Below are 18,364 nucleotides of genomic sequence, written 5' to 3' on the forward strand. Positions count from 1 at the left end.
ATCGCGCAGCGCCGGTTTGCGATACAAATTTTATCCGACGTGTTTGGGTGCTTGTGTGTGTGGGTGTTTTTCGCGTTGTACCAAAACTTTGCCCCAGTGACTCGGCGAGAAGTAACTGGTACAGACTATGCACGTTAGAACATATATATCAGATCCCTTGTGTGGCCCCAATTGAATAATACTGAAGCTTAAGCATTAATAAATTACATGATTTGATTAATTATTTTGGTTAATTAAATCACACTGTACTTAAACTATTTGTAATCAACTATGTACATAAATATAGAGGTTTACTCAAAATGATGAATGATTTACATGAAACTTTCAATCAGAAAAAAAACAAAAACAAATGTTGAAGCTTAAGCATTCATAAATTACATGATTTGATTAATTATATTTGTTAATTAAATTAAATGGTACTTAAACTATTTGTAATCAAATATGTACATAAATATGTGGTGTACAAGGTGTACTCAAAATGATGAATGATTTACATGAAACTTTAAGTCAGACAAACAAAATGTTCAGTTTGATTCACAAATCCTGCATAATACGCATTTCACCACCAGTGTCAAAAAGTAAATAATGGGAATCCATTAATTTTCGAGCACTGTTTAAAATTTCGCGAAGTACTTCAAGACAGTTAAGAGGTACTTATGAAAAATAAACGTTGATCGCATCCAATGTAAATTCCATAAGGTTAACTAACAGTCGACGTATACTGTGAATTTTTATTTACATGTCGGAAATCAGACGAGAAGAAAACCACAGTGTTCAATGTCTATTCTGTATTGTCTGCTGATGTCTGCTGTATTGTCTGCTGTGAATATATTTGAAAAATGTCGTCCAACAAACTCAGTAGGGTATAACTATAACTAAACGGTATAACTTGGGCACATTTAAAATGCTTAAAAAGCTCATCTGCAGATTTGCGGCCGCCAACCAAGTATGCTGATAAGACCAAAATAATTGTCAGTTATGGTAACACATTTTTGCTTCGTTTTGTTCCCTCCTATAAAGAATAGAGTTGCACATACAATTCGGGAAATATGTTTGTAAAAGTTGACATAGCCTACTGATTTTTTATTTTTTTTTAAAAAAACTTTTAGGACAGTACTAATGCATTACAGCATTAACATTCTTACAACTTACGTTCAGAATGGGATGTATTTAATCAGTGTTACAAAGAGGAAAGTAGTAGAAAAATCTCTTCTCCTCCCCTCCCCCTTCCAATAGACACATCTTAGCCATGTACAACCACCACCGCCCCGCCCACCCCCTCCGGCCTCCCGATTCGATGAAAAGTGTTTACACCGTGAATTAAAATTTTGAATATATAGACATGTAACACTTCTCCTAATTTACATTTTGTGTTATATTTCATTATTAAAGAAGGATTTACAGTAAAATCATATTGTCGTAGTCCACGTGTACTTTTAGAAACATGGTGTCATCCCGAATGTAGTCAAGGGTTTTCATCACGTTCAATGGGACAAACTTTTGTGTCCCAAAGCTGGCGTTTCTCTCCCCTACCGGTCTCCCCAAGAATGGTTTGTTGTCCTTGCATGCGTTAGGTTTGATGGTGTAGGAGATATTTCGGCGGGCGGAGGGGTCTTGGCACTGATCGATGAGGGTAAATGTACAGCGGTGGCTGAAGGGCCAGGGCAGAAGCGCGTCGTACTCCCCACGGCAGATACAGATGAACACGGACACAAAGTGGCCCTTAGCTGCATGTATTCGGTGAGATGGCGGGGTTAAAAGGTAAAAGGACAGTGTAAAAATTCTCATAGAAGTTTAGTATACATTTTGACAGAAAGAACTTAGACCATGATTGATAAGAATGAACTGGAATTCAGTTGATTTACTATAAGCATCTTCAGAAGAGTAGAGGAATAATGATATAATAACAATATACGGTGCGGTTTTAATATCATAACTTATGTTAAATTTGACAATATTGAAAGACTTTGTGCTCTAAGTCACGCCACGCAAAAACAAAAAGAAGAAAAAGAATAAGAAGAAGATGATGAGAAAGAAACAAGAAAACATAGAAAAAATAATATATCAAATTTAATCATATGATTTCCACATTTCTTTCTATTAATTTAAGTTACTAAGCCGTTTCAGGAATATTCAGCAGGTGCGCATATCCAAAGGGACGCCAAAAGTGTAAAATGAGTAAAGCAATTATCAGTTAGAATGGGAACTGTTAGTCAACTCTTTGGGTGGGGGCTAGGAATGGGCGGGGCGGGGGAAAGAAGGGGGGCAAGAGATTAACATTTTCTCAAGAAAAGAAATCCCCCAACACACACACAAGAAAAAAGACGTTTCTCATATTAGATTCCTCATTGTAAGTTAACGGACAGTAAGTGATGATTCATTTACCTTTGCCATCACCATTAAGACACAATGAAACAGCCATCTTGTAACCATGACGACTGGTTAAAAATGGCGGACTAAAGATGGTGATCTTCTTGCCAGTTTTCGCCTCCTGAAATCTCTCTGAATATTTATCGATCTTCCAAACCAACTGTGAACCGTACAGTTTCTCCAAATCATGAACCTTCTGAACACAAACACTGAGTGAGTCCTGAACAAAAGGAAGAAAGATGGATTTATAAACGTGAGACCCAGTGTTTACGTTCAGAATATGAATATGCAAATCTGTTGGATTTGTGTGTGTATGTACGTGTGCGGGTTTGTGTGTGTTTGTGTAAGTTGCTCATTCACTCAAATTTTCATTTGGTGCCATATAGGTTGAATAAAAAAATGTCTTTGTGCAGTATATTTGCATAGCATATGAATTAATCAGTAAACAATTGCAACAACAATACCAGCTTTATAGAATAAGTTTAATATAGATTAGATGGTATACACGAGCTCTCTGCTACATGTCCTTAAAATTAACTAATCTGACATTGAGAATTCAATATGAAATTATTTTGTTGACATTTTACCTTGTGATCAGTCAGCATGTCTTGTTGTTTCTCCATGAGTTCCTTGTTTACAATCATCGTCTTACCGACCAATGACAGATGCTCTGTTGGCTCGTCGCTGATATGTTTCTGCATCCTCTGCCTCTCGCACTGTTAGTGAATATCACAATGAGATGTCGTATAAGATAAATAATCGGCGCTATAACGAGAACAGGCTGGATGTGGCACGGACATAGGCGTAGGAGACCAATTTCATTTGGGGGGGGGGGGTGGGGGGGATGTAACGACTTGCCCGAAAAATATAACCAAAATTTTTCGCGCGCTCCGCGCCCGTTCAACATCTTAATGTGCATATCATATATGCATTCATCGGTAATTACATCGCCTGCCAATAACATACAATCATTTGCCGTGTTATTACCCTTCCGTAGTTATAATTATTGGGGAAGTCGGTACAATAATAATGATGATATTGATATAAGTTTAACCATTGAAAAACACATTGCAAATGATATTTCTTTCAGTAGGTGCCCGAAAAATTCTCAGCACATTGCCCGATTTTTTTCAAAAATATTTGGTTTGGGGCTGCAGCCCCCCCCCCCAGCCCCCGCCTCCTACGCCCATGGCCGCACGGATATGGGATGATGAGGAGGAGAAGGATGGTAGGGTGAGGAATTATTTTGATTCATCAAAATGATATGCTAGGCCTATGAGATGCAGTTCAAAAGTGAATGCCATGCCCAAAGGGTATACTGAATTCTGACACAAGAACATGACGAGGAAATAGGGGGCTATATAAGTCACGTATGATGGTAAGGAGGAGAGGGGGGTGGTGGGTCTTTATTTGTTTGCCATTCACCAGTGTTGTATCATCGTCTGTTAAGAAAAGGTGTGTATAAATGATAGAATGATTTATATATATGTATATATATGTATATATATATATATATATATATATATATATATATTTATGTTTAAATATATATATAAAAATATAGTCTCCATACCTTGTAATCACATCCCATCACACTGAATGGACACGGTATCTTCGCTTTAGGGCAGTCGTTCTCGATATGTTCTTTAACCTGTTATCAACGAAGCAAGCAGATAAATATATACCTGATATTAGTATCGATGGTCTAAAATGGTCTATTTTAGAACCCTCATATAGGCTAGTATTAAGCTGTTATTTGTGTTTCATTTGCATAAATTGGAATAAGGATTTCCAAATATTGACATTTCCTCCCAAACTGATACAATAAGTATTGTCCTATAGAATATTTACTTATATTTATTTATAGAATATATTTGGTTGTGTGTAAAATGTTCTTGTATTCTCATAACTGGGAAGAAACATTAAAAGTACTGGATAGAGAGGGAAAGCAAAGACATCCTTCATAGTACATGAAAATGCAAGTGTGTGTGTGAGAGAGAGGGGGGGGGGGGTGGGGGTTGGTGGGGGGATTGATTGTTAACAAACTGACAAATGTACCTCGCCCCTTGGGATATCTGTGAGCTTGCAACCGTTCGGACAAGGGACCGGAAACCGCTTGCATGCATTCATGTGGGCAATCTCATCTTTGTAGAATACACAGGTGTCGCAGAACTCGCACTGCACCATACGTTTGGTACAGTCTTCCGTCACGTGACCCTCCAGGAATCTCTTTTCGAATTTCGCGCCACATTCGTTAGGGCACTCCACTTCGATATACATACAAACGCTCCAGTGTTCCTATATCAGCGAAGGTAAATAGAGACAGATGTAAATAAATACTTATAGTGACCTCATTATGTACATATATAAAAACCCTACTCACATACCTAAAAAGAGGGGGTGGGTGTCGGGTGTCAATCAGGGGGGCCTGGAACAAAAATATGGCAAATATGGCTCCAGCGAGTGATTCTGAAGAATAAAAAAATGAAAGTTCACATGTTGAAACTATAGTTTATGATATCTTATAAATTTATTCAAAATGGGTGCACGCAGCTACAAATACCTAAACATCTTCTATAAACCAGTATACCTTGTTTTCCTCCAAGATTCCTTCCCACGGACAACCTTTCTTAAAATTTGCGCATTTTACTTCCAATTCTCCGATCTCTTTTCTGAAGTCTGTATCGACGTACACCTGTCAAATGTAATGAACAAAATCATTAAAAAAAACAGTATTTCTGATAGTTTCTTAAGTTTAGAAAATTACTTTAATTCCTGCTTGCACCGTGGCTCATACTTTACGGGACGCAAACCATGGTAAAAAAAAACAAAACTGCACAACCATTTAACAAATTATTGTCCTCGCTAATTATATTGTAGTCCATATACCATCACTTACCGGTTACTATGGCACGTTTACTTCACATGCATTCAACATTTTACCTATCCCTTATTTAAACTATTCACCATATTAACAACACTACTCCTGCATGATCTATGCATCGCACGTCATAATACACCCGATCAATACAAATGCGTCTGTCGTCAAATATGTAGGATTTATATATAGGTACCACATGTGCATTGAGCTTTCATACATACACACATACACACACACACACAGTCATACACACAAAAATAGAAAAAATGTCAACATTTCGGATTTCGTTTAAAATTATAGATAAAAACAACTGCATCGTGATTGACATTGAACTGTGCCGTCAAAAGAGTATCATTTGCGAAATGCTGTTTTTTTGGTGACGAAAGAATCACACGCCAAACACAGACAGTAACCTTTACCTCTTCTGTTATTGATTGTGAACTATGCGATGTTAAATTTAAAAAAAATATATTACTTTCAAAAAGGTTAATTGATTCATGATTGAAAAATCGATTGATCGATTGATTGAACTTGCCACGTTTATCTGCTGCAGTAATTGAATCATTAAATTAATATAATTAGAACAACAATTTCATAAGAACAAAATTTAAAAAAACAGGATAACTTTTTTTGGCATATATACAAACAGTTATGTTCTATGAACTGTCAGGGCAATAACCAGTTACGCAATACGGAATAAGGCATCACGACTTTCACGACGTTGTGAACCTATAAGCTACCGTACACGACCGTACCGCTATTCGAGTCAACCTTATTGGATTAGTTGGATGTTGTGCTGTAATAGTGCATACAATGAAGCACAGCCATAAGCTATAATTCGATAAATATGTCAGCAAATGTCATTCCATCGAACTGTTACACAATCAGACCCATACTCATTATATAAGTTCTGCGTCCATGTGATCACAGAAAAGACGTGAAACACCACTGGCTTGACGAGATTGGGCAGAGGGGCAGGGGTGGGGTGGTTGTGGTAAGTGCAGTTCAGGCTGGGCTTCAAACAGACATAATTGTCCCTGCGGAGCCAGAACTGGCTATCGACACCCCTTTTGCGGTATCACGATCTACGGAATGACATATGTATCAAAAATGTCCAAAACAATATAAGCATGTCCAAAATAATATAAGCATGTCCAAATAATATAAGCATGTCCAAATTTATATAAACATGTCGAAACTAATATGAGTATGTCCAAAAATAATAAGAGCATGTCCAAAATAATATGAGAGTGTCGATAGACTATATGAGCATGGCTAAAATATTAAGTAGTGTCGAAAAATAATACAAGAGGGTCAAATATAACTGCTTAATTCAATTTTGTATTGAATATTTTGGCGTTTTAAGTTACGCCATATGTTGCAAAATATCCAAAATAATATAAGCATGTCCAAACTAATATGAGCATATCCAAATTTATATAGACATGTCGAAACTAATATGAGCATCGGAACAGATTACACACATCATATGGATCCCGAGATGTGCGTGAGAATTGATCAGTAAAACACATTAAAGTCAAAGGGCGTTTGTAGGGTACGACATGCCTTATTTGTAACTATTCATCTATATATATATATATATATATATATATATATATATATATATATATATATATATATGTATATATAAACAAACAGATATATATATAAACAAACAGATATATATATAAACAACAGAAAAGTCAGTGCCTAATTTCTTTTATCAATGTATATACAAACTAGTTATTTAGTGTGGACAAATTTACGAACAGTCAGTGTAAGTCCATATTGGGAGAAATAACTAAAGAATGATTGACTGTATGTTGAATTTATATGATGTTCCACTAAACTACTGTATATGGTTTCATCGAACCTTGATCGGTGCTAGAACGAATTCCTGGCAGAAATCAAGGACAGTTCCAAGCTTTCCTTAATGAGGGGAGGGGGTTGCCATTGAGTCCGGAGGGGGGGGGGGTCCTCCGCTAGTAAAACAATTAGACGTCAGAAAATGGTACATGGGCTGAGGCATGCGTCGGCTACTATATATATATATAGTATAGCTTGAAATGCAAGGTTGTGCTAATAACTATACTTTTCAGATTTTGGCAGAAGTTAAAGGGGTGTGGTGGTGGGGGGGGGGGTGATGTTGTACCCCTTGGATCCGCGTCTAGGAATATACATTAAATAATCACCAATTTTATTTCCTAGTTTATGATTAGTGATATATTAAAACAAATTAATGACCTCATTACCTTATCTCTTGATACCGGAGACTGGTCGATCGGGCATCGTTGCAAAATTCTGTAAAATAAATAATTGATAGGGAAAAAATGGAAATATCACATTTCTTGTAAAGGAAAAATTGGCGACCAACCAAATAATAATAATATTAATAATAATAATAATAGGATTTTATAGGTTTTTTCATCAAACCTTTACATTTTACATACGATTTCTCCCTTATTATGACGTCAAAGAACTGGGAAATTCATGTTATGTTTCGGTTGAAATTGAAGTCAACCAAGTCATATCTTCACCACGCCAATTGTAATGAAGAAATAAGGAGAAATAAAGACAAATTCCCTTTTGCAGAAACAATCAAATCCATGAAGGCAAACATTTTTGGAGAGGGCGATGGGAGGGGATAGAGAAGGGGGACAGAATGAGGAGGAGGAAGGGTTGTAGGGGGAGCGGACGTAATTTTCACACCCATGTGCCGGGTTAAAACAACAACAACACATACTCACCTACATAGCTCTGACAAACAGCTGGAACAGCAATAATGACCGCACGATTCAAATTGTACGGGATACCGTAGGACCTGTGTACACATGACACATTCGTATTTCTTATCCAGTGGCTCTAAAAACACTACCTCAAGACCTCCCATTGTAATCTTGGGTGTTTCAGCCCTGGCGCTATCGCTGCTAGCTGTACTGTCATTGCTGGCGCTGGACCGAAGCGAAGCCTGAGACCCTCGCTGCGAAATGGAATCAGATAACGAAACTTGACTTCCTCTTGTTGGTTCGGGCATTTTGGATGGTTTTTTTACCCCCTTTTACTCCAGTTTCATCCTTTTCGAATAATTAAAATGATCCCTCCTAGTTTCTCCAGACGGTTTGCTCTCCCGTCTTGCTGTGCTGTGCAATGTCAGTTATGATGTGCAAATGAGTCAACACTTTCGAACATCTAAAATGAAAATAAGGTCCGGAAAAGAGATCGGTTTTTAATTAAATTCTGCGATAAAAAAGCCAACGAAATGAAATCGATTATGTAGAACAGGTTCAATGTAATCGTTTTCCAGTTGAACAAAGCTCCATCAATAATCCATAAATATATTTTAGATTGACGCTAAGTAGAGGAAGAAGAAGAAGAACCCTCCTTTATTGCAAACACATTACAACACCTTAACTACTTCTTGCTTTTAACGACACCGCTATATGTAAGGTTACTATGTAGTCAGTATTTTAAGATGTAATATCGACCAACATTTTGGAACAAGAAAAGACGGATCGATTATGTAGTGCAGCGGTATCGACCTCTTGTTAAAAAAGGGTGTCACGGGGCATGTTTGAAACTGCACCCTTTGTGACCCTTATATCCATTCGAAGTAACAAAAGAAACTCAATTGAACAATGGCAATAGGGTGGTCCTATTTTCCAAGGAGGGGGGGGGGGGGGAGTGGAGGGGAAGCACTCAATCTTACTTTACGAATATATATATACATATACATATACATATATATGTTATATATATATATATATATATATATATATATATATAAACATACATATATATATATATATATATATATATATATATATATATATATATATATATATATATATATATATATATATATGCATATCAACACCACTAAACTTATCGCAAGTCTTAAAAGCATGCAAATGAACCAAGGTTATATAATCTATTTTGCATGTTAGAACCGGGTGTGTTGCTATTTTCATTAATTGCTTAAGGCCAGTATAGGTAATTACCAGTTAAGTCAATGCACCAATCAGAATGAAGGAGAGAGAGATAGAGGTGGGTGGAGAGAGAGAAAGAGAAGGTAGCAGGCGATAGGAAGACTCTATTGAATTCCTATGCATCATTGTGTTAGAGTATCAAGTGACTGTTGCAGAGAACTGGAATATATTGATGAAATTATAATCACGTAACAAACCGCAAATCTGATGCAAAATTGACCCAGAACCAGGGCGTCGAAAACTTGGTTCGGTCCCGGACCTATCATGGACATTCCGTATGAAACTTGTAAATGTATATATATTACGTTCAACACTGCGGAAGGAAGCAGAGATTGAGCTGCAGTTAAATAGCCAAATTGGTGGAAAGTTGTATACACACTCTGTTTTCTTTGGTTTTGTCACTTTTGGGTAATCATCTGGCAGTAAGCTGTAAACCACAACATCGTGAAGTGTAAATAAGCTATTATAAAAAGGTGCTTACCCTCTGCACTAACTGTTTCTCCCTGTACCTTACCCCCCCCCCCCCCCCCCCCCCTGTACGGCATGCATGGAAACTGGTATACATCATTGAGCGTTTTGCTGCTTCATTACTTTGTTTATAGTTTATAAAAATCAACTTAAGAGACCCATTTTATGATGTAGATTATTACAAGCAGCAGCAGATGGACACATTTCCTTGTGAACGGCAATGTTGCCAAATAACGTTGATGGTCTTCAAGCCAAATATGGAATATTTTGAGGCAAAAATCTGGCTAACTTTCTTATAATGACAATTAACAATTATCTTACATTTATCACTTTACTCGCGACTTTTGCAGATTAAAAATGGAAATCATCAGTTTTATGATTATAATTATTTAACATTTAAATTCAGGGGAAGTAAATCATATAAGAGGCTACATTTTTGACTCGTTGCTCTTGATATCTGAGTCCTCGTGTCGTTACAGTCCGGTTCCAACTCCTTCACAACTGAAGTCCTATATAATATGACGGTTTCATGAGAAAATGGACTCGAGTCCGGAATATATACAAAACTGGGAGTGTCATATAGCAAACATTGACAAACAAGTACATTTTATTGGGTCAGTTATAAGCGTATCTATAGACACGGGAATAGAATAGAGTGTTACAACAGGTTGAAATGAAACACCCGCACTACACATCTGTTGCTATTACTTTAAAAGAAATCAATAATGGTGATGCATGGTCGGAGTTAAATTGGACAATTTCAAGATAATGCTATGTAACAGCTGTAAATGACCGTAGGTTTGCACTAATTACTAGTAAGGTAAATTTCAGGCCTTGCCATGTATAGTTATTACCATCACGCGCGTAATAGGTTTACGATATAAATAGAGATAACGCTCGTTTCATATTCGCATATGGGGCCCTTCGCTGGACAAATAGATATTTATAGATATTTATACCAAAAGGGGCTTGAAAACGATCGTGATGAAAGTGTGTACTGGTTTACTTTACATTACCTTTTTGTTTTTGTGTGAGTGTGTGTGTGTGGAAATTCACATCTTTATATGTGCCCATACTTATTATAGTTAAAGTGCATATCTGTCCATGGTAGTTTAAGGACAGATCATTGGAAACTATTTGCTTAGTGTCAATTATTTTTCCTTTCTCTTTAAGTCTATAAAGGGTGGTCAAGGTTTGCTTATACGTTCGATGGGATTCTGGAGAGACACCAGCAGCATGTTAGTGTATTAGGTGGCATACTCCTATTAGAGTCTATATCCATCCGCTCGATTGTTCTCCTTCAGGAAAAGTGCCAAAAAGCAGCAAGAAAACGTATTTTTTTACCTGTTATCAATCATGATCTATTTTTTTGTGGCTTGCATGTTAAAGAACATGAATGGAAGTACATGTGATGAGAAAATTGGGTCAATTGAGGCAAGTTTAGACCCCTTTAGGCCTCCTAGGAGCAGCGTACGAAAATTGTTTACTACTGAGTGAAGAGGTTTGTTTACAAGTGACGAAAACTTCCGGCTCGGATAGCAAAAAATCTACATGGTCATGATACGGAAAATTGATAGTGCCATGAAAGGCCAACGTGTCAGCTATCCGGTGATGGGTAGCGTTTAGCTAGTGAGAACTTCTATCTAGACTTAGAGACCACAGTACTTTTGAGATTTAGTGTGTAAGTCAATGGGGCTTTTAATGGGCGTATGCTACCATTAGGGAGTCCACGTCAGACCAACAATATATAACAAGACGGCACTGGTTTTGTAAATAAAGTCAATTTAATTGAAGTAGCACAAGAGCTAAATATATATATATGCATATATGAACAGAAATATTTGAAAAAGTATATCGAAATACAGATGTATAGATATACGTTATCTTAACAAATGTTGTCATGGTGGATGGCATTTGAAATGAATAAATGAATAAATGAATTGATAATATTCTCTTAAATCTTGAAATTATTATAAGCAAAAAGTGTGAATTTTATAATTTTATAGGTTGAATGGAAAACGTTGGTTCTCTATTGCCCCTTTACTCCAACCAATGGTTCTCCTGAGTCCTATAAGTAAATCAATTTCAAAATCATGCTATATATATATCATCGATCATAATCCAAATAATTGAAGGGAAAAAAGACTCATTTCATGAAACAATTACTTTTATATGTTACCAAATCAGATTATTCGTCCCACGTTGTGTCACTTGGAAGTGAAGGTACATTATAGGAAAGAGTATCTGTATTGGTACAGCCAATGACGTATATAAAAGAAATATTTTAATACCTTTCAATGGAGAGCAGAGAATAGGAAAATCGATTCTCTTTATGTGAAAAGGTTCTGATTCCGTTATGAAAACTAATGGTTAAAATCTATACACGGCAATTATGGGAAATATAAAAATATCACGGTTTATAAAGTGAATGCCATGTAATCTGACAATGTATATATATAAGTCAATGGATCATTTATATATATGGGTATGCGAGTCTACCTTAAGATGACTTTCCCCAACAGTGAGATGGAAGTCAGGGAAAGGATAACATATAGGGTTGTGGTTATCATATTATGCCCAGGCCAGGCCCGTAGGTAATTAAAGTAGGGGCACAAACAAATCAAGGAGGTGCACAAACAAGGAGGGTTTACAATATTTGTGTCCTGTAACTTGTGATATTTCTTGGACACATGGTAGTGGCACAGAATGGTATAAGGGAGGGGGAAATGTTATTTACATGGGGAGGGTCACAGTTCCCTAGGGTGGCTACGGAACGGGCTAAAGGGTGGAGGCAGAAGAGTGTTCAATCTGTTGGGTGTGGGGGGGGGGGGTACAAACGTCGAGGACAGTGGTACAATAACTTCGATATATGAGGAAAACCAATAAGTTACCTCGAGACTAAGTTCAGACAAAAGGAATCATTGGTGAATTTGCATACCTCAAATTATATAAATTTCAAGTATATTAACTTTTTGTCATCATAAAGGCACTTTTAGTATTTTTTGTCATTACATTGTTTCCCACTGTGACTCCGCCGTCCCCGGTCTTCGTTGCCCATCTTTCATGCTCCCATAATATTATGTTACAGAATATATATAATTTAAAGGCTTTCTGTCACAAACATATAGATTCTACAGCAAAACAAGTCAATAATCAGCTTTATTTTTATGAATAATCAATTACTCTTTCTGAACATTTAATTACTCTTAATGAATAATCAATTACTTTTTTATGAATAATCAATTACTCTTTATGACAAAACCCCTCATTGAACCGCGAAAAACACGATGTAAAGAAAACGATATTATGTGGATAAATGAGTCAACTTTAATAACCGTATTATGACTTCTATTATTTGCAAATTAACTGTCATATAACCTCACAAAGAGAACTCATCACATATTGTAAGCAGGGTGGGCTGACACTGATAAAAAGCACACAGACAACGTACAGCCAAGTACGTTAAATTAGAACAGTCACAACATTTATCAGCAGTTACTAGGCAATTTGAGTTAAAGCTGTGACATCAGGGAAGTCCCTTTAATACATGATGATTAGTAGCCTACATAGCTTTGCAAAATTTTACTTCATTGTTTAGCTTCACTTCTATGAAAAACGCATTGAGAAACTTGCTAGCACGCCTCCAAGTTTGGCTTACTTTCCGTTGCTATGGTAAAATCATGACATTTCCGAAAGTGCGTCATATTAGGTCCCGCGTCATATTAGGTCCCTCGATTGTACTGTAAATTCCGCTACATCTGGGAGGTTAGTTAGAGCGATGGAGGAACAACGCTAACTCCAGATAAAGCTTTTTCTAATACACATACAATTGAGAGTTTTTCAATGCCCCCACCTCCCCACCCCCACCCCCACCCCCCACCCGCAATCTCACCCACTCGGCCTGTTCTTTCCTTCTGTTGTTGCCAACTATACGCCACCAATTAGCATACGAATAAATTAAAGCGATGGATACCGTTCCATAGTAAATCAAGTGTCATATTTCGGAGGACTTTTTCCCGGTTATGTGTGATTTATGTTGGGCAAGGAGTTAGAAGATAAGTACCCAAGCAAATCTCAATTTACAGTGTCGAGAACAGGTGAAACCAAGTTAAGATAACAGCCGTGGTTCTTTAGTCCAAGTTGATAATTCAACTATACTAAACGGTCATCAGGGAATACGGAAAGAGGAGGGACGTAGGCGGGATTGGGGGTTGGTAAGGCAGCGATTATTCTGCGGTAGCTCCCCCCCTGTCCCTCTCTCCGCTGGTAACGCCAAGACCTTGACTAACGTCTCGAAGTATGACCCATCAGCAGTGAAAGTATATATCATAATAGCAAATGTTATCAGCAGTTATTTTTACGACGCTGAAGCCTCCACAAATGTGGGAGAAACCCGCAAGGGCTTATGGATTACAACTTTCACGTCGGGTGGCTTCCAATTCAACATTTAAACTCAAATTTGGAATCTTTTCGATGTAGAAAGTCATTTCAAATGGGAAAACCGTAGATTGATCTTGGGTGAGAAACCCACCTTACTATTACCACCCGGCCGGGTATCGAGCCCGGAACCTCCCGATTGCTAAGGCCTCAGTGCTTCAAAATGCCACCACCTTTATCCACTCGGCCACAGCACCGGTATCACACCCGGGATACAATTTAATTTATGTTAAAGGTTTGACGGTCAGAATGTTGTGTCAAGAAAAATTGGATCAAATATACTGATAACAGATCAGTCAATCAATTAATCGATATGATCGATATCAAATAATTGATTGGCTATTTTTAGTACCGTACCCGTTGAACTATATCCAAAAAGCTGAAAGTCCGTCATGTAGTATTTCTGTAATGCTTGTATATAAATTAGTGGGACATGCGCATACTCGTCTGCGATGAAAGACGATGCTTTCGAAGCGTGCACCTCCGGGAAACCAGCCACTGACGTTAATCCCAACCAGTTTAAAACAAAGGGCGCTTCCACCGCGAGATTTTCATATTTCCCGATAAAATCAAAGCCAATTTCACAAACGTGTGAAACGATATGTTGCGGTAGCCAGTGATCGGATATTTCGTGTAGTTTTATTTGATCGCCTCTGTCAGTAACAAAACGAATGAATTCGGTTAAAGTCACATTCATAAATGTTCTCTCTGACCTGGGTAAGTTGTGATTATTCTTCAGTAAATCCTCCGAGCCGGGGCGATATCGTTTTAATATGTCAAAACCGTACATATTCTCCCAAGTTTTCTGTAAAGCTCTCAAATTTGTAAACTTACTCAGGTAAGCTGACAAAAGTCGAATAACTGGATCCCGAACGAACAATACCTTTTTATATTCCCTTAATCTCTTCTCCCTCTCCGTGTCATTAAATTGGCTTAATTTCGAAAAGTCCGGGCGGTTGCCCCCGTGAGCTCTCCGTATCCTTCCAAAAACACCCTTCCATGTTGTACAACCAACTTTCGGAATGTACCCGAAGAGAACATGATTAGTATCATCCACCAGTAACCGCATTGTATATCCCTTTGGTGGTGTGTATGTTTGGGTGCGGTTTAATTGCTTGCAAATGCCTTGGAGTCGCTCTAACCTCGATGTTTGCTCTTGCCAGAGCTCCAAGCTCTGTTCAACTCCAGGAACAGCTTGTGGCCTCGGGTAAAAGTCTGCAAATTCATTATCTCCTGAAAAGCGAGAGAAAAAGAGAGTTTGAGATTGTGAGTGATGAGGTAAAAAAGAAAGAAAGGAAGGAAGACGGAAGAAAAAATGGACATTTCTTACACTGAAGTTCAAATCGCTATCTGTGTTGTCAAAGTAAACCCCACAGAATAACAAAGAAAGACCCAGCGACTATCCGTCTTCAATACCCCTTTATTTTCTTGTTCAACATGAGTTGCAAGGGTTGAGAAAATCGAGAATACGTTTATCAAACATCACGCATGTATATATATGTTTCCCTTGTTTGAAAGTAGTCGTATGGGTGCAGGTATAATTATGGACACCGGTGGGGGGGGGGGGGTGGATGAGTCAAATTATGGAAGGATTGAAATATGAAATGTTTCAATGTAATTCTGCACACCTATAGGTTGTCGTTTTATATGGAGTTTGTTTTAAGGCATAGAACTATATGTCAGGTCTAACTATTCTTGCGATAGCGTGTCGTCATGGAAACAACTTGTATGCCAACTTCGATTTAGCGTATATTGACCCAACCGGTACTTTCATCATAACAACGGGTATATGATTTGCATAGAAAGCAGCTGTCCATATTTATTATTTTGATGAATGAAATAAAAGTGAAATGGACAACACTCCTTGATGTGGTTTTGGATGGAGGTGAAGGGGAAGAGGAGGGGGAATTTGACAAGATTTGGAGCTGCAGGGGGAATGTATTTGCAATATGTATCCTGCTCATACTAGCGCTGTTTATTAATAACCTAACGTTAACACGTTCATGATCTAACCCCCTCCCCTCCAATCATTCTCCACCTTAAGATTGTTCGGTAGCTGCTGGCATACATAACTATAACTAAGGAAACCACTTTCTGTGGGTGGGGGAGATGGTGCAACGTCGGAGGGAGGAGGAGGAGGGGGATGGGGTCGGTCTGCTATAGCGCTTGGTTATACTGCAAGAACGGTTTTAATGAAATTTAGATCAGAACGACTATTCATTCGTGGACATTCGTGGACCGAAAACAACCAATCATTGTAGAAAACTCTCCGTGAATAATGTGTCTTTGATATAAGCAAACAAAGTACCATCAGCGATACCGTATATCATTTTGGGTTAACATATCGTATATGGTAAAAGTACACAACCTGATCCTGTGTATATTATCTATACTCCCTTTCATATCTATACCTCACTTGACGCAACACCGTCATGATCCCTTGCTACATGCAGGCTCAATGTAAGGCACTGATCAAATGGTACGTTGTTGTTGTTGTGTTTGGTGTATCTCCTGGCTCTATCTTGGATAATATTTGATGAAACATAAAGAGACAACAAACGAAACTGCGTATTGATTATGCGGAGGGGAGGGGAAGGGGAGGTATTGATTATGCGGAGGGGAGGGGAGGGGAGGTATTGATCATATAGAGGGGAGGGACATTGGAATGACTCTGAGCGTGTACGTAAACTGAACTGCTTACCTGTGGTTAGGCCCTTTTAAGTCTTACAACAGACCCCACATTAAAGAACATACCTTAAAATGGAATCTTTTACTACACGCATATGTAATGAAACCGACGGAAATAAGAGCACCAAATTTTTGTGCATTTAGGGCCCTCAAATCCAAGTAGAAACTTCTCAAAGGGGAGAAAACATCCTCTCCTCCTCGACCCCTTCCAGAACAGACATCAGCAAACATTTTGTGCCTCACAAAACTTTAAACTCTGGCTACGGGTCTGCCTACCTGCCCGCCCCTTTCCTCTTCTGTGTACAATGTAGCAGGGGCTTAAATATGGAAAAGAGAAAGGAATCAAATCTTTTCAATCAAAGGTACCTAGGGTTGCGATCAAGTGTTCCCCATATATGCAATTTAGCAGTTACCGACGTCCAGTAGTGGTTCCGGTACGTTCAAAACAAAATAGCACCACACTTATAATTCTGGGATTCATTTAAAATGGAATTTAAGTTACACTTCTTGGCAACTCACAATTTGAAATACCTATGGGGTAACATGAAATAGGGTACTGAGTTCCTTATCATTAAGATACTTAAAATTTGAGTTCCGACCCATTCACTGATTGGAATCCCTTATTTTATAGTCACATATGACTGTTTAGAAAAGATTTGGAATTTAAATTTGAGTGCATTGCAATTCACTCAGCTTCAATGGAATTACTCAATTAAGCATACTTATCGCCATTCTAATTATCGGTTATACTGATGTCGATAGAGTGTATGAATTTAAAACTCGTATGCAAATCCACTCACCGAGTTCTGGAATTCACCTTGAGCATCTGTAATCGACATACATGATATCGATCTGACTTTATATTTGAGTTGTTAACTATATATACTCACCATTATCTGGAATATCTCTGAGTACTGTAGTTGACATCGTTATGCCATTATACGTAATCAGTCCCATCACAATAGAAATAAGAATAAAAGACAGAAAGTGGACTTTAGCGAACTCCATTTGAACTGCAGGACTGAAAACAAATTACCACCATTCAACTGTGAAAAAAATGCAATGTGACAGTTTTGGTGGATAGAATGAGACTCATCGCTACTAGACAACATTGAAGCAAATAAAACGGTCCTTATATAATACAGATGCATATGGTTATATCCTGTAGGGATTTATGTATCCAAAACAATAAATGGTAAGTGATTTCCAGTCGAGCAGGATTATATCAATCAATCTAATGAATCTAATGAAACCGCAATTGTACACAGAGAACGGTCGAATATTGGCTGCATATCGACTGGCGACGACGTGGTCGTTAATTAAACGTTCAGATAATTGGTGGCGCTATTTGTAAATAATGTGTATTAAAGGGGTGGCTCTGATAATATGATGAGCACTGGTCGTATACAGTATCGTATGTGCGAGAGCTGTTGAGGCAAATCTAACGTTCGGAAATACCAGATTCCTTTTGAACCCAATGACTAAAGTCTACACCGATATTTTTCCAAACTTTTAACTGCCATCATCTTTTCGG

At 37.8% G+C, this 18,364-nt stretch overlaps 2 protein-coding genes across 2 annotated transcripts; both read right to left on the bottom strand.

Moving 5' to 3' along the window:
- Positions 1-1,271: 1,271 nt before the first annotated feature.
- Positions 1,272-8,679, bottom strand: LOC139980918 (TNF receptor-associated factor 4-like). Its single transcript, XM_071992962.1, has 8 exons — positions 7,999-8,679; positions 7,504-7,552; positions 4,961-5,065; positions 4,429-4,668; positions 3,944-4,021; positions 2,958-3,086; positions 2,386-2,590; positions 1,272-1,727 (listed from the first exon to the last, which is right to left on the bottom strand). The coding sequence occupies exons 1-8, from the start codon at positions 8,283-8,285 to the stop codon at positions 1,399-1,401; spliced, it is 1,422 nt and encodes a 473-aa protein (XP_071849063.1). The 5' UTR covers positions 8,286-8,679; the 3' UTR covers positions 1,272-1,398.
- Positions 8,680-13,577: 4,898 nt separating this feature from the next.
- On the bottom strand, positions 13,578-18,122 carry LOC139981296 (carbohydrate sulfotransferase 14-like). Its single transcript, XM_071993557.1, has 2 exons — positions 17,721-18,122; positions 13,578-15,375 (listed from the first exon to the last, which is right to left on the bottom strand). Exons 1-2 carry the CDS (start codon positions 17,836-17,838, stop codon positions 14,447-14,449), a joined length of 1,047 nt encoding a protein of 348 aa, XP_071849658.1. The 5' UTR covers positions 17,839-18,122; the 3' UTR covers positions 13,578-14,446.
- Positions 18,123-18,364: the final 242 nt, after the last annotated feature.

Source organism: Apostichopus japonicus, chromosome 15, assembly GCF_037975245.1.
Source record: "Apostichopus japonicus isolate 1M-3 chromosome 15, ASM3797524v1, whole genome shotgun sequence".
NCBI classification, from domain to species: Eukaryota; Metazoa; Echinodermata; class Holothuroidea; order Aspidochirotida; family Stichopodidae; genus Apostichopus; species Apostichopus japonicus.